The following is a 16836-nucleotide window of genomic DNA, read 5'->3' as shown; positions in this document are numbered from 1 at the left end:
ACCCAATCACTTCACCTCTTCGCAATCAAGTTCAAACTCAATCTCAACAGTGTCACTGCAAATTGTTTATTAAAACACAAAGCAATGGACAGTGAAAAACATCCTGATTTTTTTACTTTTTGGTGGGAGTAGGATGGGGCATGTAAGGGGTAGGGACAGATGGAGACAGCCCAGAAGGAAAGACAGCTCTATCCACCCCCCACTGCTTTCCCGGGCCAGCCAGGTTCAAAGCCCCTCAATCACATCTCACTGTGCTGCTGCAAATGCATGTTGTGGCTACAGTTTGTTTCGCCGCGGCAGGGAGAGGATGGGAATCTAGGAGCTACCAGGCCTACTAAGAACTTGCCACTCTTCTCCAGTACTTGGTATAGAACAGAGCAGCCAGGCCCAATGGGGGGGCGGGGGAGGGGGGGAAGGGAGGCAGGGGTGGTTTCCTGACAAGCCAGGTTAGGCCAATAATTGTTGAAGAGGCTGCTCTGAGCTCAGAATGGGCAGCTGGTCCTAGTGTGTGAGAACGTGGTGGAAGGAGGATCCAAAGAGGGAACTAATCCAGGGTCAAATTTCTTTTCATTCCCTGGATCGTAACATGCCAGGGAAGAGGAGTCAAGAACGCCTCATTCCTGGTTTTGCCGTAAAGACTCTCCCTGCCAATTCTCCCCTCCCACCTGGCAACTCGGCTCTCCTTTCCTGACAGTTGTCCTTTCAAAGGACGGAAAGCACACTTCGGTTTGTTGTTGTTTTCCCTCATACTGAAATACAGCACTGAAGCTCAAAATAGAGGTGAGAACGAAGTTCTGCTTCTCCTGGTGCTGTGTGCCCCCACCTCACAAGACTGCCTGGATGTGAGAGGTGCCAGGGCCCTCCCTGCCAACTCTAACAGGACTCCTGTTTCCCTGGCTGCCGGCACGATCCTGGCTCCTTGTCTTTATGATCCTGGAGGAGGTGGGGGGTGGGAGGGGACTGTCCCAAGAGATCCATCCTGCTCTTCTTCTGCCAGTCCAGCCAGTCCCCAAATTATCTGCTCTTATCAAAATGATTTGGCAGCCGAAGGCAGGCCACCCAAAAGGCAGCTGGGGAAGGACAAACTAGATCGGCAGCGAGCCACCCACGTACAAAGAAGAAATCCGCCCTAGCTGGGCAGCTGACCCACTGATGCCAATCTGGTCTCGTAATAAAATGAGGAAATCTAGCCCTCTTGCCCCAGAAGAGGTCTAAATACAGAAAGAGTCCTAGCTCGGACAGAACGGGAGAAATTACTCTGATCTCTCTGAAGCTTGAACATTAAGGCTTCTTTGCAATATTTTTAGAGCTCTTTGATCCCTAATTATATCTTTCCATAGAAGAGAAGCAGACTTCTAAGATTTCCGAACAGATCCCGGGTGTTTCTGGTTCTGCTTCCGCACTATCGCTGAGCCTTACCCCAGGCTCCTTTCCCCCAGGGCCACAGCAGAAGGAGGCCCAAGCATCTCCTCCTCCTCCCCTTGTTTTGAACAGGAGCATCTGTTACTCTCTCACTTTGGAAAGTTCACCTGCTCTCCTAGGTGCTTTGGAGAGGCATAGAGGACAATATTACATGTTGCCACTTGATGCCACTAAGGCTCCTCGAGGCAAGAAGACACTTGAATTAGGTTAGAGCCGGCCAGCAAAGGGGAGGGGGAGAAAGGGATGGGGAAGCAGCCCCACGGCAGGGACTGTAAGACCCCTGCCCAGACCTGAATCTAAAGGGAATGCCCACCCTGGCTCAGAGCAGGAGAGGAAAAGGCACTGTGCTGACCGGGGTGGGTCCTGCCCCAATCTCCAGGGAGGGTAGAGAACCCGTGGACTCTTTCCCTGGTCTTCCCAAGGTGAGCCAATTTCTAGAGAAAGGAGTATATGTGCTAGGAAAGGGAAAATACTGCTGCTGTTTTCTGAAGTTCAACTGAGATTCTAGAAGCCATGGACAGGTCTTCCCAGGAGAAAGTAGAAGCAGGATAAGAAGGAAGAGAAATTCCTTAAAACAGAAGCTTCTCTAAAAAGATAAAGAAGTCAAAACACAATTCCAAAACCAGATTAGTTTCCAGACACAGAAAGGGGCAGGTAAACTTAACTTGAACTTCACCCCATCTCTTCAAAGCCTAATTGACCTCTAATGTGCTCTCCCAATTTCAGGCCAGTATCTCTTAGGCAAACAGTGGAAAAAAGAGAAAAGGTTACATTCTCAAACCAGCCGGTAGTGACCCTACAGGCCCTGTGCCGCCCCCACCCCCACCACCCGGGAGTCTAACACCACTGACACTCGAAGATAACCATTTTTCAAGTCACCAGAATTCAAGATATCCACTGAGCAGCTTCTCCTCCATAGTGGAGATGTTACAGAAATATGGATCTGGTTTAGGGGACATGAGTCCCACAGATTATTTCCTGGCAGGATGTTTCAGTCAGCATGAGTGAAACCCAAAAAGGCCAGCTGGCCCCTGACCCAAATCAGAGCTACACTGAAGACTCTCAGTCTATCCCCAGCAGAACATCTTAATGTGGTCCACCCAGAAACTGAACCGAAGCCACATTCCTGGCAAAAGGAGTTTCATCTTGGCCGTCTGCTCTTGGCTTTGGCCAGCTGGGCTCAGGGAGATCTAAAAGCCTAGGACAGTGCATGGATCCAGTAGAAGAGTCCAGGCCTCCCCTTCCCCAGAGCTAAGTGGCATCCCTCATCACCTCCCCAACCCCAGATAGACTCCCTACAGCGTAGCTGCCTGGTCCTAGCACTAGCTCAAAATACAGGCAGAACAAACAGTGCAAAAAGCAAACGACGAACAGAGTAATTTGTGACGTACACAATACAAAAATAAAAATAAAGAGTGCCCCACCCCACCCCTTTAACCTAAACTTCATGTACCTATATCATCTTGAAGGAGCTCCCCCCCGCCCCCCCGAACAAAAAAAAAAGCTTTCAAGTTCAGCATCATGGGCCAGCTATGACCAGCCCCGGGCAGCTGTTAGCTGGGTGGACTTGGCTCCAGGGGACTCTACCCCAGCCCCCCACCATACTTCTTCCTGTTTCCTCACTTCTCCTTTAGTTTTTGTGAGCCATAGAAAGATGTTCCTTCCTTTCGGACACAAGCAGAGGAAAATGCCCATCCCTATCCCTGGACTCAGGGGAAAGGAGTGAGCTTGGAAACAGGGGTGGGCTTGGAAGCAAAGCTGCTTGGCTTACAGTACCATTAGGAAATGGCCCCAGGAGCCAGGGTTTCCTTCTGAGACTCTGAGTCACTGAAGGGATGGGTTGAGGTGAGTAGGCGGGACCCCTCCTTCCTCAAAGACCCAGGCAAACTAACAAACAAGGCAAAATGGAGGCAGCGAGTCCTCCTTCCTCCTCTTGTCTACTCCATTGACAGTGGCCTACAGCTTTGAGGAGATCTGATGGAAGGGGAACCAAAGCCACTATCAGAAGCCCAATTAGTCAGGACGTCCATTGCCCTGGGCAAGGGGTGCCCCGGACCAAGGCTACAGGATGCCATCCTTCAAAGCAGGGAGCTTTGTGAAGCACTCCAGGAAGTGTTCCTCTTATTGCGGCCTCAGGCCACAGTCATCCAGATGCCTGACTCAATCCCCTACTACTGAGGGCTAAGTCACAGCTAAAATAAAGGGCTCCCACTCTCAAAGGACTAAATGCTGGCCCAGAGTAACTCATTAAGAGCCAAAACCCAGACCATGAGCCCAAGACCTACTTACTTTGTCACATAAGCAATTCAAATGCGTGGAGCTCTTCAAACACATTAAAAAAAAAAAAAAAAAAAAAAAAAAAAGACAAAATTAAACACATTCTAAAAAGATGAGCCTGGTCTGAGATTCTATGCTGCTCTAGCCCAAGCGGAAGCTAACCCTGCTGCTTTCCATCCACAAAACTCTGTGTAGCTTGGTTGGGTCCTCCCTCATTGTTGCTCTAACTGGGAAAAGAATAACAGTGACCAGAAAGAAAGGCAACAGGGAATCTTCATTTCCTGTACAAGTTTTTCCAGGGAATTGAAGACAGCCACTTGATGCTAAGGCTGGCTTCAGAGCTGCCAGGACTATGGCTGACTAGAAATCTTTCAGCTCCGTCACACCAAGAACCCAACCGCAGCTCAGACAGGGAAATGAAAGGAAAGGGGTAGACTGCTAGGATCGGGAAGAGGCGCCAGTGGGCCAGATATAGACAATGAGTCTAATTTCTTGGGGCAGCTCTAGGCATAAACCAGAACTGGTTGACTTGTGACACAGAAGGACATGGGAATAAATGAACATCAGATACTAGATAGACACTCTAAACAGTGGTCAGTCACTTAGTAGGGCTCAAGTCTCTGAGGTGGCTCTTAAGTTATGCTAACATAAGCCTTTTCTAATCCAAAGACCAGAAAAGACTTTTAAGGTCAAGTGTTCTGTTGCTGTAGGCTGGAAAGCATCCCTGTCCCCTGCAGCAAGACCCTACAAAGGGGCCAGTAAAAGAACTGCTGGGTCAGGTCCTCCTGGCTGCTGGCTCAGAGATCCAGGGAGGGAGGGAGGTACCAACAAGGTGAGGTGGTAGAGGATAAGACATTCAAGCAGAGGGAACCCCAAATCCCCAGGTCGCCTTCCCTTCTTGGCAATAACTTAGCGGATGATTGAGAGAGAGAGAAGAGATTTCAAATGGGCCAGATTAAAGGGGGAAAAAAAATGAGAAGAAATCAAAGTCCCCAACAGGCACTGAAATCAAAATGATTTGTTGTGGTAACAAGTCAGAGGCAACTTGAGGACCTGACATAAACTAATCGTCTTGGATACCAGACAGTCCTCTAACTGGCATATGTCAGGGAGACAAGCAATGACAAAGCGCAAACACTTAAGGTGGAACCATCACTGGGCTGAAACCAGAAAGGCTTCCAAGTAAGGAAGTATCTAATTTTCTTTTCTTTTCTTTTTTAATCCCCCTTCTGTTTTCGTCTTTATCATACAAATTATACACCTTCACACATACACAAAGCACACACACTTTCAATCCCAGGACATCTGAAAACTTATCTGGACATAACTTCAGAACATACCCAACTCCCAGCGCTGGTCTTCTCAGGTAATAAGATGACATTTCCCTGCTGTTAATTTCTAACCTAAAAAAAGGAACCACGTCTGCTCTGGGTTCAGAGTCCTTTCCGCTAGGTGTGCAGATGGGGCTCCTTGAACATGGAGGATCTGCTTCACCTTAAGTACCCTGGAGAGGAAAGAGACGGCTGGGGCCAGCCACAAAGAGAGCACGAGGACTGAAGCAGGGCTGGGACCAGTGGTGGATAAGGGCTGCTCTCTACCCACTCTGCCTCTTTTTTTCTCCTTTAATTTTTGTGTGTGGTTTTGTTTGTTTGTTTGTCTGTTAATCACTGTGAAAAATACAGAAACCAAAACCAACATGTTCGGTTTCTTTCCCACACCCCTTCACCCTGTTCAGGATGGTATTTGTTCTCACAACCGGCAGAGGCAGAAGAGGGTTGGAATGAAGACTCCAAAGGCCACCAGGATGGGAAACATGAGGCTGCTGTTGTCCGAGGCATAGGGGTTGGGCGTGCGGGGGCCTGACTGCACCCGATTCTTATTGGTCTGTCTTTTGAGATTAGACCCTTCATCGTATTCTTCTTCTTCTTCTTCCTCTTCTTTCTTCTCCAGTCCTGGATGAGGCTGCAGCTTTGGTACATCTGACACAAGAAAGTAGACATCTTTTAAGTAAGACCCACACCATTTAAAAAAAAAAATTTTTTTTAATGTTTATTTATTTTTGAGAGAGAGAGAGAGACAGAGTGCGAGCAGGGGAGGGGCAGAGAGGGAGACACAGAATCCAAGGCAGGTTCCAGGCTCCGAGCTGTCAGCACAGAGCTTGACGCAAGGCACGAACCCACAAACCATGAGATCACAACCTGAGCCAAAGTCGGATGCTCAACCGACTGAGCCACCCAGGTGCCCCAAGACCCACACCATTTAAGTGAGACCCTTAAGAGCCATAAATGAGCCACAATAAAGAGATGCTATGACCTATGCAAGGTCTACAGCAAAAAAACAGATGTAGCAGAAACAACTCCTGGCCTAGAGAATAGCAGATGGCTGTAAACACCAGTCTTTTTTAGATTTAACTAAAATGTAGTAGAAGCCCTACCCCAGGGAGGCTACCTATCACCTTCCTTTTCTCCTTCTTCAGAACCGTGAGGACTGGACTGAACAGTGGCAATGACTCGACGCCCAAAACTTAACCTTTTCAAATCCCTTCTGCAGCCTCCACAATCCCATGTGCCCTTCTGATTCACACAGCAACTGAGGAAAAGCTGAGCTACAGGGCCCTGGGTTGTCAGCACACACCACCCCTCTGTTCTGCCTGCTCCTTAGGGACTCAAGCTACAAATCTGTTTTTGTGGCAAGACATCTGCCTAGATGTCATAACACCAGCATCTTGGGACACATCAAGACAACAGGATGAGCTCCTTGTTGCGTTAAGGATGAGTTTCGGGAAAGGGTACAGAGGCCGAATGGAAGAGAAAAGTCACTAAGACACCAGCTTTCTGTGCAAAAAATCAGCCTGGGAAGCTGGCAGCCAGGATCATCTCAATGCTGAGAAAGTGATATATCCTAAGGCTGGATCCCAAGGACAAGGAGACATTCGGAAGTGGACTTTTGTCCAGTGCAGTTGAGCAATGCCCGAGAGCACACCGAAACGCTGGAAGACTCCTCCCTCTTTTGCCTTTTCCCTTTCTGCCCCCAGGAAATTGATGTCAAAGAAAGAGAATAAGGACAGGTTTTAGGCGATTCCAAGACTAGGAGGGTCAAGGCACACCAGTAGGTACCATTATTAAGCCCCATTTACAGTGAACTTAAAGGAATTTGTCCAAAACCAAACAGCTGATTAAGTGGCAGCAGCAAAATCTGAACACAGACCTTACTCCAAAGCTATGGTCAGCACCATGCTGCACTCCATCCCCATCCATCTGACTTTGGATTCCCCACAATTTGGCTTTAAGTGTTTATACAAAAGTGAATGGCTAAATTATTCCCCCAAGGCTTTCCTCAATCATATCCTTCAGACCAAGGCAAAAAAGCAAGTTAAAAACACCACTTACCATCCACTGTCCCAGCCATGATGTAGAGTGCACAAACTTTGGGATTGTCATAGTACCCCTGGGAAATGGGAGAACCAGGGTCAGCACCACACAGCAGTAAACATTCCCCCACCCCCACTCTTTTAAACATCTCCTCAGCTGGGAAGGCAGAGGGAGAGCATTACCTTTACAAACTCGATGTAGAGTTTCCCTGTGAAGGTGGACACCTCCCCTTGGACACTCAGCTTTCCCTTTCTGATGCTCATAGGGATGATTTCATCATGAGCTGTGCTGTGCCCAACACGATCAAAGATGTCCAAGTCCTTCACCACGACATGGCCATTCAGTCGCACATCAAATACCTTCCACGATTAAAAAAAAAAAGAAAGAGAGACAATGTCAAAACCATCAGCTTCATACTCCCTGTAGCAGCTGGACATCATGTACCTGCTTGGGCTTCAAGTTCAGAAATAATTTTTAAAATGAAAGAGCTGGATATAGTCAAGGGTAAAGAGTTCTTTACATGAGCCAAATCAAAGCCATGTTCCTTCATGGTCAAGGTCTCATACTGGCCTTAGAAAACAAAGAATATAAACAAAAAGCTCAACATGGAAAAAAAAAAAAAAAAAAAGCTCAACATGGAAAGAAGGAAATTCATAAGAAGAGACAGGAAAAGAATAAGGCTAAAAAACAAGAAGGTGCTGACAAGTAAGGAAGACGACCAGGATCAGTTAGTTGCCAAGAACTAAGATTCTGGCATTGCCTTCTGTCACCAACCCCCAAGGCAAGTGCAGCCTTGTGAGCAATGGGACATCGCTTCTCGAGGGGCAGAAGGAATCCAGCTTCTCCTCAAAGCTCACCTGTTCCTCCCTTCTGGGGAGGCTCTTACATTCTCTGGCCCATAGCAGGGGACTATCCAAGAGTGGCAATGTCCCACTGACCAGGCCTCACCTTCTGCTGGGACTGTGCAAAGTAGACCTCAGCAAATTTCAACACCAGCACGTAGTCCCCCTCCTCCTTGATGGGCACTTCGTAGCCAAAAGTCTCCTCATTGTACCGCTCTGTTTGATACAGGATCTGGTCCTCGGGGTTGGAACGCAGGATTGGCAGTTTCATACCATAGTCGGAGGCTGGGGACAAAAGACAAAGAGACACCACATCAGAGGCAAGACACACAAAAATTGCAGAGACCCCACAACTGCCAGAGCCATTTCTGGGGCAATGCTAGTAACCCTCCCAGGGGAAGGAGCCACCCCCTCTGCATCTGGCTTTAAAGTGACCAGACACAAAGGCAAGCATCAGAGAGCCTAATGGCTCTAAGGAAGAAAAAGTGAAAGAAACCAAACACTAATCACCCCAACAGCTCCCTAACCCTCAGAGAAGAACTTCTTAGAAGCTTGTTAAAATGACTTTCCTCAACCGCAGAGAGTGACAGGAAGAAAACAGGCAAAAGCTACAGCTCCTGGCTCCCTGAGAGGGGAGCTTCAGAGAAACCTCATAAAACAGGGGGGATGGCCAAGAACTCTGCAAGACCATTAAGTTCAAAGAGTTTTTTTCATTCAGAAAAGCTCAAGGCTCTAAAACAAACAGGAAATGTTAGGCAAGTCATTCTGCATTGTCTTTACTACAAATAAGATACCAGCTTAGTTGCTTTTTATAATTTTCATTCACAAAGTTCCAAGGGTGGTAAATACCAGAGAAACATGCTTACAAAAAGAAGCGCATGATACTCTCTAATTTCTTTTACATGCAAGCACCTTACTTCCCACAAACTCACGAAACTCAACCTCACCTACTCTCTCCTGAACGTATCCCCAGTTAATCCAAAAGAGTTTAGAACCAAAAAGTTCCTAATGTAGCCCCAGCACCTAACAAAGTCGCTGGCACATAAACAGGCACTCAAGATGATTCGCTGAACCAACAAACAGCAACTAAGGAGGTGCCTGAGCAGCAGTGAAGCCATGCTATTCTTTCCATAGGGCTAAGCCATCCTCGCAGGAAAAAAATCTGCCAAGGTCCTTATTGGCACCTCTGGCCTAAGATGCCCAAATCCTGGGGGAGCCACCTTTCCCATCTCACACACTGATAAGGAATAAGGCAGGGTAAAAGTAAAAAGTTAGAGGTGCCTGGCTGGCTCAGTTGATACAGCATGTGACTCTTAACCTCAGAGTCATGAGTGTTCATGCCCCACACTGAGGGTGAAGCTTACATTAAAAAAAAAAAAAAAGGTAAAAAGTTACATACCTTGAGTCAGTATCAAAAAGCCAAAAACCTCTACTGCCCCCAGCCCTCTTCCCCCAACCTTAGTAGGAGACAAGATTACACGTTTTTCTCCCCCGACCACATAACAAATTAAACTGGGGTCTTGCCTCAAATATTAGACACTGACTGCACTCCAGCCTCAGAGATGAATAGCTACGCTTCCTCCTTCAGAGAGTAGCCTCTCTGACTCCTTTATCCTGTAAACACAATGAGGTTTCCCAGTGCTCCATAATCTACTTTCCAAACTGCAGATTTAGCAATGATTTCAGTACACCCGCCTAGTCTCTCCTCCAGCCTGGGATTAAGATTTCAAGACCACCTTCCAATCTCACATGATGACTCTGAAGACATTTGGCACCTAGATCCTTTGGGAGATGTCCAAGAGCAGTCTTCCCTGGAGCTTTATCATCTGAATCACCACAACTCCAATAGGATCTTTTATCTCTAAGGAAGGTGAAAGAGTAACTAAAAGAGCCAGTGGCTAAGGTCAAGCCCTCAAAAAAATAAACATAACTGTTAACAGTTCCTGTAAGTGAACAGTTAGCCGTGACATCAGATGGACCTGATGAGACAATGCAACAGGAAACTCATTGCGCTTTTGTCTTCAGGCTTTTTTCTTTTTATTTCTTCTCAAGAAATCAAAGGGTGGCCAAGTAGCACTACAAAGGATGGACTGCCAACATGCCTCAGCTCTTTCCCAGGCTCAAACCCTTATACCATGAAGATTAAAAGACTGCTATTTCTCTTCCACTTGAGCTCTTAAGAATTCCCTTCTTCCAGGAGGACCATGATCCTTACAAATTTGGAACATTAACTACATTTGCTTTTTACACACACAGGAAATTTTGTACATGTGTGGGGAATCTTTTTTCTTTCTTTCTTTCTTTCTTTCTTTCTTTCTTTCTTTCTTTCTTTCTTTCTTTCTTTCTTTCTTTCTTTCTTTCTCGTGAGCGGAAAAAGTGAGAAACGGACAGTAATGTAATCTGTAAGAGCCGCAGTCTCACAACTCACAAAACTCAGCCATGTGAATAAAAACTACTTAACAACCTTGGAATTACCTTTAAATATTTTTCCTGTAAAGCCCAAGTGGCTTTCCCAGGAGATCTGCCACATGCAAAGTTGCATTTGTCCAAGTCCCAAGTGATGCAGCAGTAAAAAGGGTTTCTTTTTTTCCCCTTTAGACTTTAGGTATTCACAGCTAAACAGATCTCTCTAAAATACAGTGACGTGTACACAGTCAGCACACTGCTGAAGTTGGCACAATATAGCTCAGACAGTTAACCAGAAAGGAAGGCGGCCAAAGGGCCTACATTATGTCTGCTGCTTCTTAGTTCGGGACAATGGAGGAACCAGGCTGTTTGAAAAATTCAGCCCCAGTGTGAGAGTAAGACAGGCCTGGATTTGAATCCTGGCTCCGCCGCCTACCATGTGGTGTGGAACGATTTGTCTTCTCACCTATAAAATGGGGATAACACCTATCCCACAGGTTGCATGTAGGGAGATCTGTAAACAGCTTAACAGTGCCTCATAGAGACACAGACAGACATAAAGGTATGCCACCCAGGCAAGCATATGCACACAATAAGCACCAAAAAAAAAAAAAAAAAAAAAAAAGATGCCTCCACTCCCAGGGGTTTTAGGGAATGGACCAAGTGGAAATGGAAGTAATAAAAAATTGGAAAACTGCGGTGAGGAACCACAGCAGTGAAAAAGCCAGAATGAGCTGGAAGCTGTCCTACACGAGACCACCACTGCAGAGCTGCTGTGGCACTCCACCCTTGCCACCCCACCCTTGCCACCCTGAGGTTAGGCCTCCCACCTGACCGCTAGCTTATTCTTCTCAGTCACTTCCTTCTCACGCAAGGCGAGTCCATAAAGAATTATTCTGAATGCACTGAGGCGGGGAACCTTGAGGATTCGGTTCATCAAAAAGGAAGGGCCAAAGGGCCTACATTATGTCTGCTGTTTCTTACTTAGTTCAGGACAATGGAGGAGCCAGGCGACTTAAAAAATTCAGCTCCAGTTTGAGAGTAAGACAGGCCTGGATTTGAACCCTGGCTCTGCAAACTACTATATGATTTGGAACAGATTATTATCTCTAGGTGTTTTTTCACCTGTAAAATGGGGATACCGCCTACCTAAGTTCTCTACCTGTGACCTTCTGCTACTTAGAGGGCCTGCAGATGAAGCCGGCCTCTTAGGCGAAAGTATGCAGAGAAAATTCTAAACAAATCCCACAGCCTTAAGCAAATCAGACACAGCGGTGACCCTCAGCGTCTTTCATGCTCTAATCTCCCCAGAGCCAAATCCCTCCCCAGCCAAAAGGAAGGCTGCCCAGAAAAGGGTCTTCCTTAGGCCTGCAGAATTAGTAATCTAATAGGTTCAGGCCCTTAGCCACCTTTTTTCCCCTCTGGAACCATGTTCTGCCCTACTTGTAACTTCATGTGAAAGGTTATCAAGAACAGAGAAAGATAGAGACACTTAAACCCACTCTGGGCAAGAGAGTTTTCAGACTCAGTTCACTGATTTCTAGAGCACGAGAAGTTATAGTACGAAGGAAAACAAGGCCCAGAGAGGTAAAGCCTGTTCTTCAAGGTCATACAAATGATTGGCAGATATCTTTCTATGAAGAGGAAATAGCCTCTCCTAAAACCAGGCCAAGTCCTGGGCCCTCAGGCCAAATAACCAGGCCTTTTCCTCCTGAGTCAGGAGGAACCCAGAATGAGCAAGAACCTGGAATTTGCAGCATGCCAAAGCCCCAAGTTGAGCACTCTACAGTGGTATTTCCATCTGGTGAAGCCCACAAGTTGAAAAAGCCTTTCCCGGGCTATGAGGATCTCCTGTGAGCACTAGCTACCCTCAAGGCAGAAATGAAATTCAATAAACATTATGAAGTGCCTTTGAAAGCAAAAGCCACTAGGTGCCCTAAGCCACTCACGGTTACAAGAATGCTGAACTACAAAGACACTATAGAGAAACACCAAGTTCAAAAGCAGGCCAAACCCTTATCTGGATTAACTTGGCAACAAATGCCTAAATCCATTCAACATAAAACGAACCAATGCTGGAAACAATATCGCCGGCATGTGGCAAAAGAAATTAGACATACAGCTCCTACTGCAATTAGTGTAATAGCTGCATGGAGCAAGGGTCTCCAAATACCTGGCACATCCCACCCAAACAGTGCCAGGGAAGGGAAGGCAGAGTGAACAGCTACACTTCCCTTGGTGGCACCAACTCCTTAGCACAGAAACTACAGAGATGCCTCCAGAGAATGGAAGCTGAATCGAATCTAAGACCCAGATCTAAGGCCACCAAAATGGTTCAGTCAGGAACCCAGTAAGTGCAATGATGCAACAGGCTGGTCCAAGCCACAGTTGACAACCAGCCTCCACTCTCCATCCACCCTTCCCTACCGCTACAATTCATGGCCCCTGTCTGTTACACCCTGACAGAGTGGAGCAGGGAACCTCTGTTTATAGAGCACCCCAAAGGCTGGGGTCCAAGACAGGATTCCAGTACACACGAGCTTTGGTAGGTCTCATGTAATTTTACCTGCTACAATAAACCCCTCCAAAGAAATTGCAACCATGAGCCAATAACCCAAGGACAGAGAGCCTGGCTGACTGCTGACCAGCACCACACCCTCCCCCTGCAAATCACCTGCACCAGCAAGTTAAAACCAGGATTTCTGAACTGGGAACTGAACCTGCATGGTCTTAGCTTTTTCCTCTGCACAATAAACCTAATAGGATCATGTAATATGTAAAGCCTGGTATCTGTCAAGTGAAAGAAACCATCTGCACGCGTCCTCACCATTCCTATCTCAAGAGGCAAAGTCCACAAACGGTCTCTAGTTTCCTCAAGAGCTCCTTCCTCCCTGCCCACACCCATGAAGAAAGAGGAAGGGTCCAGGATGGAGACAGCAGTGACCTCGTGCTTATGTGAAGTCTGGCTTTGGCTGCTGTTACAGCTGCTAAAGACCGGGGCCCTGACTCAGCTGAACCCAGGCCACTGAGACCTACATGCCAGGGCCAAGTAAATTCCAAGACAAACACAGAACTTCAGAAAAGAGCCCTGTGTCCCAACATCCTCACATGTATGGAAGCAATAAACCCTCGAATACAACAAACTCCGGGACACTGCAATTAACTTGGAAGAACTAAGTTAAACCCTTTCGTAAAGGCAAGAGCCAAATCTGGGCATCGTGGAAAGAATGAGAGAAAGTCTGTCTCTTAGTTTTCTGGAGATGGCACACTGCCAATTTGGCAGCCTCTGAACCCAGCATACAACATAAATCTCCTTCCAACACACGAAATAAGGAACTTCCCTCTTAAACCTGTTGTCCAATCCCACTTAACAGAAGAAAAGAGTCTAGAGCAGATTTTCCCAAAGTCTGGTCTGAGGATGCCCAACATCAGAAGCCCCTGGTGCAGAAACGTGGGTTTAATCTATTAGGTCTGGAATCTGCATTTTTAGCCAGCTCCCCCCCACCCCCACCCCCACCCCGCCATTCTTACACTAACTTTGAGAACTGCGCAGCTCTGTGAAAACTACTGTTGCTGGTCAGTTAAGTCAGAATCATTTTCCCCATACACTGGAATCCTACCCCTCAAGACTTCTTAGGGTAGGCGCTACACGCTCTACACACTCTCGGATAGAATACTCCGATGGTTCCACTGGCTGACCCAGTTGACACTCCACCAGCCTCACGTGCAGGATGGCTTCAGTACAACCACCCTCTGGGGTGGCCTCAGCTTCTACTTTTGAGCACACATAGTCCTCACTCTAAAGGGGGGAGCAGGAGGAGGCTACAATCAAACTTTCCTGGCTCATCGTCTTCGAAGATTCCTTTCTATTCCGGCTAAGAATCAAGCCCCGCTCCTGCAGAAGGGGTAAGGAAGGCGGCCGATTTCTGGGATGGCAAGAATCTAGCAGGAACGGTCGTAATACAGCACAGCAAAACCACCCAGGCCTGGGACACTAATAACCTACGACCCGTGAGGCCTCGAAGTGGCAACAAGCCGCCCTCGTCTTTAGTTTCCCAGATCGGCTGGAAGAGAGGGGTTAAGAAAATGCAGGATGTGAGGTCCAAATATAACTTCTCGCCAACTCTGCCTCAATCTCTCTTCGTAGCTTCGAGACCGCGCCAGGCTCTGAGCTCTGACCGGGTCCCTGAGGAAACCGCAGAGACAGACTTGGCTCCGGAGACGTGGCCCCAGGGTCGAGGAAGGGGCTCAGAGCCCGCAGCCCTCGGTCGACTGCGCCCAGCACGGCAGGCCCCGGATCCCACGGCTCGGCTGAGGGGCTCTCACCTCTGCCCACCCGACCTTCCAAAGGGTCCTTGCGGAAGTGGATCCCGTGCACGTCCACATGCGCCTCGCCGCCCGCGTTGACGGCCCAAATGACGCTCTCGGGCAGCCCGGCCCCCGCCGAGCAGACCACGCCGAGCCCCGGCCCCCGGAGCGCCGGCGGCAGCAGCAGCAGCAATAGCAGTTGCAGGAGCGCCACGCCGGCTCCCTCAACCGCCCGGGCCTCCAGCATGGCGGCCACCACAGCGGGGGCAGCCTCCGCCGACCCTCGTCCTCAGTCGGCCGCCAGGCCGCCCAGGGCTCAGAAAAACAGCGCCACGGGCCGCTCTGCTTCAGTCGCCGGGGACATGTCGCTCTCAGGCCTCCTTCTCAGCCACGGGTGCCGCCTCCCACCTCAGGAACAACCTACCCCGCCGCCCAGCCCCCCACGACCCTACAGCCAATCAGCGCCCGGCCCTCATTAATTACCCATCGCCCAGCCGGGAGACGCCCGTCCATTGGCTTCCGGGCGAGGGAAAGGGCGTGGCTACTCCCAGGAGCCAGCCCAACCAACAGGCTCGAGAGGGAGCGCGCGCAGAGGTGGGGAGTTCGGTTGAAGCGGCGGTTCAATGCGGAAGTGGCGGGGTGCAGCGCCCAGGCGGCCCCGGAATCCTGCAGCTGAATAGGAAAGGTGGCCTGGGAGGGAAGGTTTAGAGTAGGGCGCACTGACACGTCGCCAACACTTCCGGTGCTCCAGATCCTGGGACCGAATAGGCTCTGGGTAGGGGTGCGTTGCCCACTTTCCCGCCCCCTCTTTTCTCAGGGAGAAGCATGAACAGAAGCTCTAGTAGGAGAAGCAGTGGAAACTCTTTCGACCCGAGCCTCAGTCTTTTTCTCTGTGTGAGGCAAAAAACCCATCCTCTCCTAGACAGGTTGCTAGCACAGGTCTTCAGGGCGAGAGACCCACGGGGACAAGACCCCGCCCCCACCCCTTAGCGAGCTCTGGGCTGGTGGTAGCGTCCAGACGGCCGTCCAATCAGAAGGCTCCAACGCAGCGGAAATGCGTGGCCTTGTGGGGGAGGGGCTCCTGGCTACCCAGGTATCCTTGGCGACAGCCTGGGTCCGTCCCAGCGACTCAGGGGCGGGATCGGGACTTCCCCAACCCCGGTGAGCGGAGTCGCGCGTGGTACCCAGTCTGTAGGTGTACGCGTGACTCGAGCTCCCTTTCTGCTCTTTGGCATTTCACCCAGCGCTTTCCTACATTGGTGATCTCTGCGCTGTGGTCACTGTCCAAACCCCCACTCTTCAGACAGATAAACTGAGGCCCAGAGAGGGACTCAGTGTTGACCAAAAGGTCACACTGCAAGTTTAGGGCAGGGCCAGGGCAAATTCCACAAATATTTTTTGAGACCCTACTAGTATGGTTGGCAGATGTAGCAGATAAAATACAGGAAGCCCAATTAACTTTGAATTTCAGGTAAACAAATGGGACATACTATGAAAAAATAATTCATATTTTGTTTAAAATCCAATTTTAACTGGGCTTTTTGCATTTTACCTAACAACCCTACCTACTACGTGCCAGGCAATGAACTTTGTGCAGCAGTGAACAAAAACACCCAGGGTCCTGAATGAGAATTGCAGACTTTGAACTACCCACAGCTCAATTATTTAGCTAGAACAGAGATAAAGGAATGCAATCAGATACCAAAATTGAGAGGATCCATGGGGGATATGGAAATGCACCATAATTCCTTGCCCAGCCCCCAAGGTCAGACCCCACAGGGTTAACTTTTAGAGTGTCCGCCCTCCTGGTCCCACTTTTTGCCTCCATAATTTGCAAGGATCTGGACTAGCTTGCTCCCACAGACATGTAAACGTCTCAAGGCACCTCTCAAGTCCTGCACTAGGATTTCTTATCCCATTCTCCACTTCTCTGAAAACTCATCTTTGGAGAAAACTGACAAGTCAGCGCTTGAATAGCCCTCAGAGCAGGAGTATGGTGCAAATAGGAAACACAGGTACAAAGAGGTGATGGAGGCTTCCTCCCTCCCAGGCAGCTGACCTGTAGAGCCACACACTAAACTACCTACAAGAGCTCTTGTTTATTTTACCTTTAAGGTAGTGTAGTCCAGGAGAAACTGTCACAAAAATGGATTAAATCTTTGGGGAGGACTCAAAAGACCTAACCTTAAGTCTTCTCTCGGTTCCCCAGA

The 16836-nt window shown here is 48.6% G+C and overlaps 1 protein-coding gene across 3 annotated transcripts; it reads right to left on the bottom strand.

Moving 5' to 3' along the window:
- Positions 1–4897: 4897 nt before the first annotated feature.
- MLEC (malectin) lies at positions 4898–15327 on the bottom strand. 3 transcript variants are annotated; one of them, XM_027043977.2, is made up of 5 exons: positions 15110–15327; positions 8019–8197; positions 7253–7429; positions 7089–7146; positions 4898–5678 (listed from the first exon to the last, which is right to left on the bottom strand). In XM_027043977.2, exons 1-5 carry the CDS (start codon positions 15111–15113, stop codon positions 5449–5451), a joined length of 648 nt encoding a protein of 215 aa, XP_026899778.1. In that variant the 5' UTR covers positions 15114–15327; the 3' UTR covers positions 4898–5448. The 3 variants fall into 3 exon arrangements, with proteins under 3 accessions (XP_026899778.1, XP_014924037.2, XP_053061533.1); XM_015068551.3 differs by lacking the exon at positions 15110–15327 and adding an exon at positions 14645–15046; XM_053205558.1 differs by lacking the exons at positions 7089–7146; positions 7253–7429; positions 15110–15327 and adding an exon at positions 14645–15052.
- Positions 15328–16836: the final 1509 nt, after the last annotated feature.

The sequence above is a fragment of the Acinonyx jubatus genome, chromosome D3 (genome assembly GCF_027475565.1).
Source record: "Acinonyx jubatus isolate Ajub_Pintada_27869175 chromosome D3, VMU_Ajub_asm_v1.0, whole genome shotgun sequence".
Taxonomy (NCBI): Eukaryota; Metazoa; Chordata; class Mammalia; order Carnivora; family Felidae; genus Acinonyx; species Acinonyx jubatus.
Note: the sequence above shows the minus strand (reverse complement) of the source record. Positions and strands in the feature narration are given on the sequence as shown.

Coding starts and splice junctions, on each gene's coding strand:
- MLEC (XM_015068551.3), bottom strand. CDS start 14,873: ATGCTGGAGGCCCGGGCGGTTGAGGGAGCCGGCGTGGCGCTCCTGCAA. Junction 7,430..8,018: donor TTGCACAGTCCCAGCAGAAG/GTGAGGCCTGGT, acceptor TAATCGTGGAAG/GTATTTGATGTGCGACTGAA. Junction 7,147..7,252: donor TCTACATCGAGTTTGTAAAG/GTAATGCTCTCC, acceptor CCCATTTCCCAG/GGGTACTATGACAATCCCAA.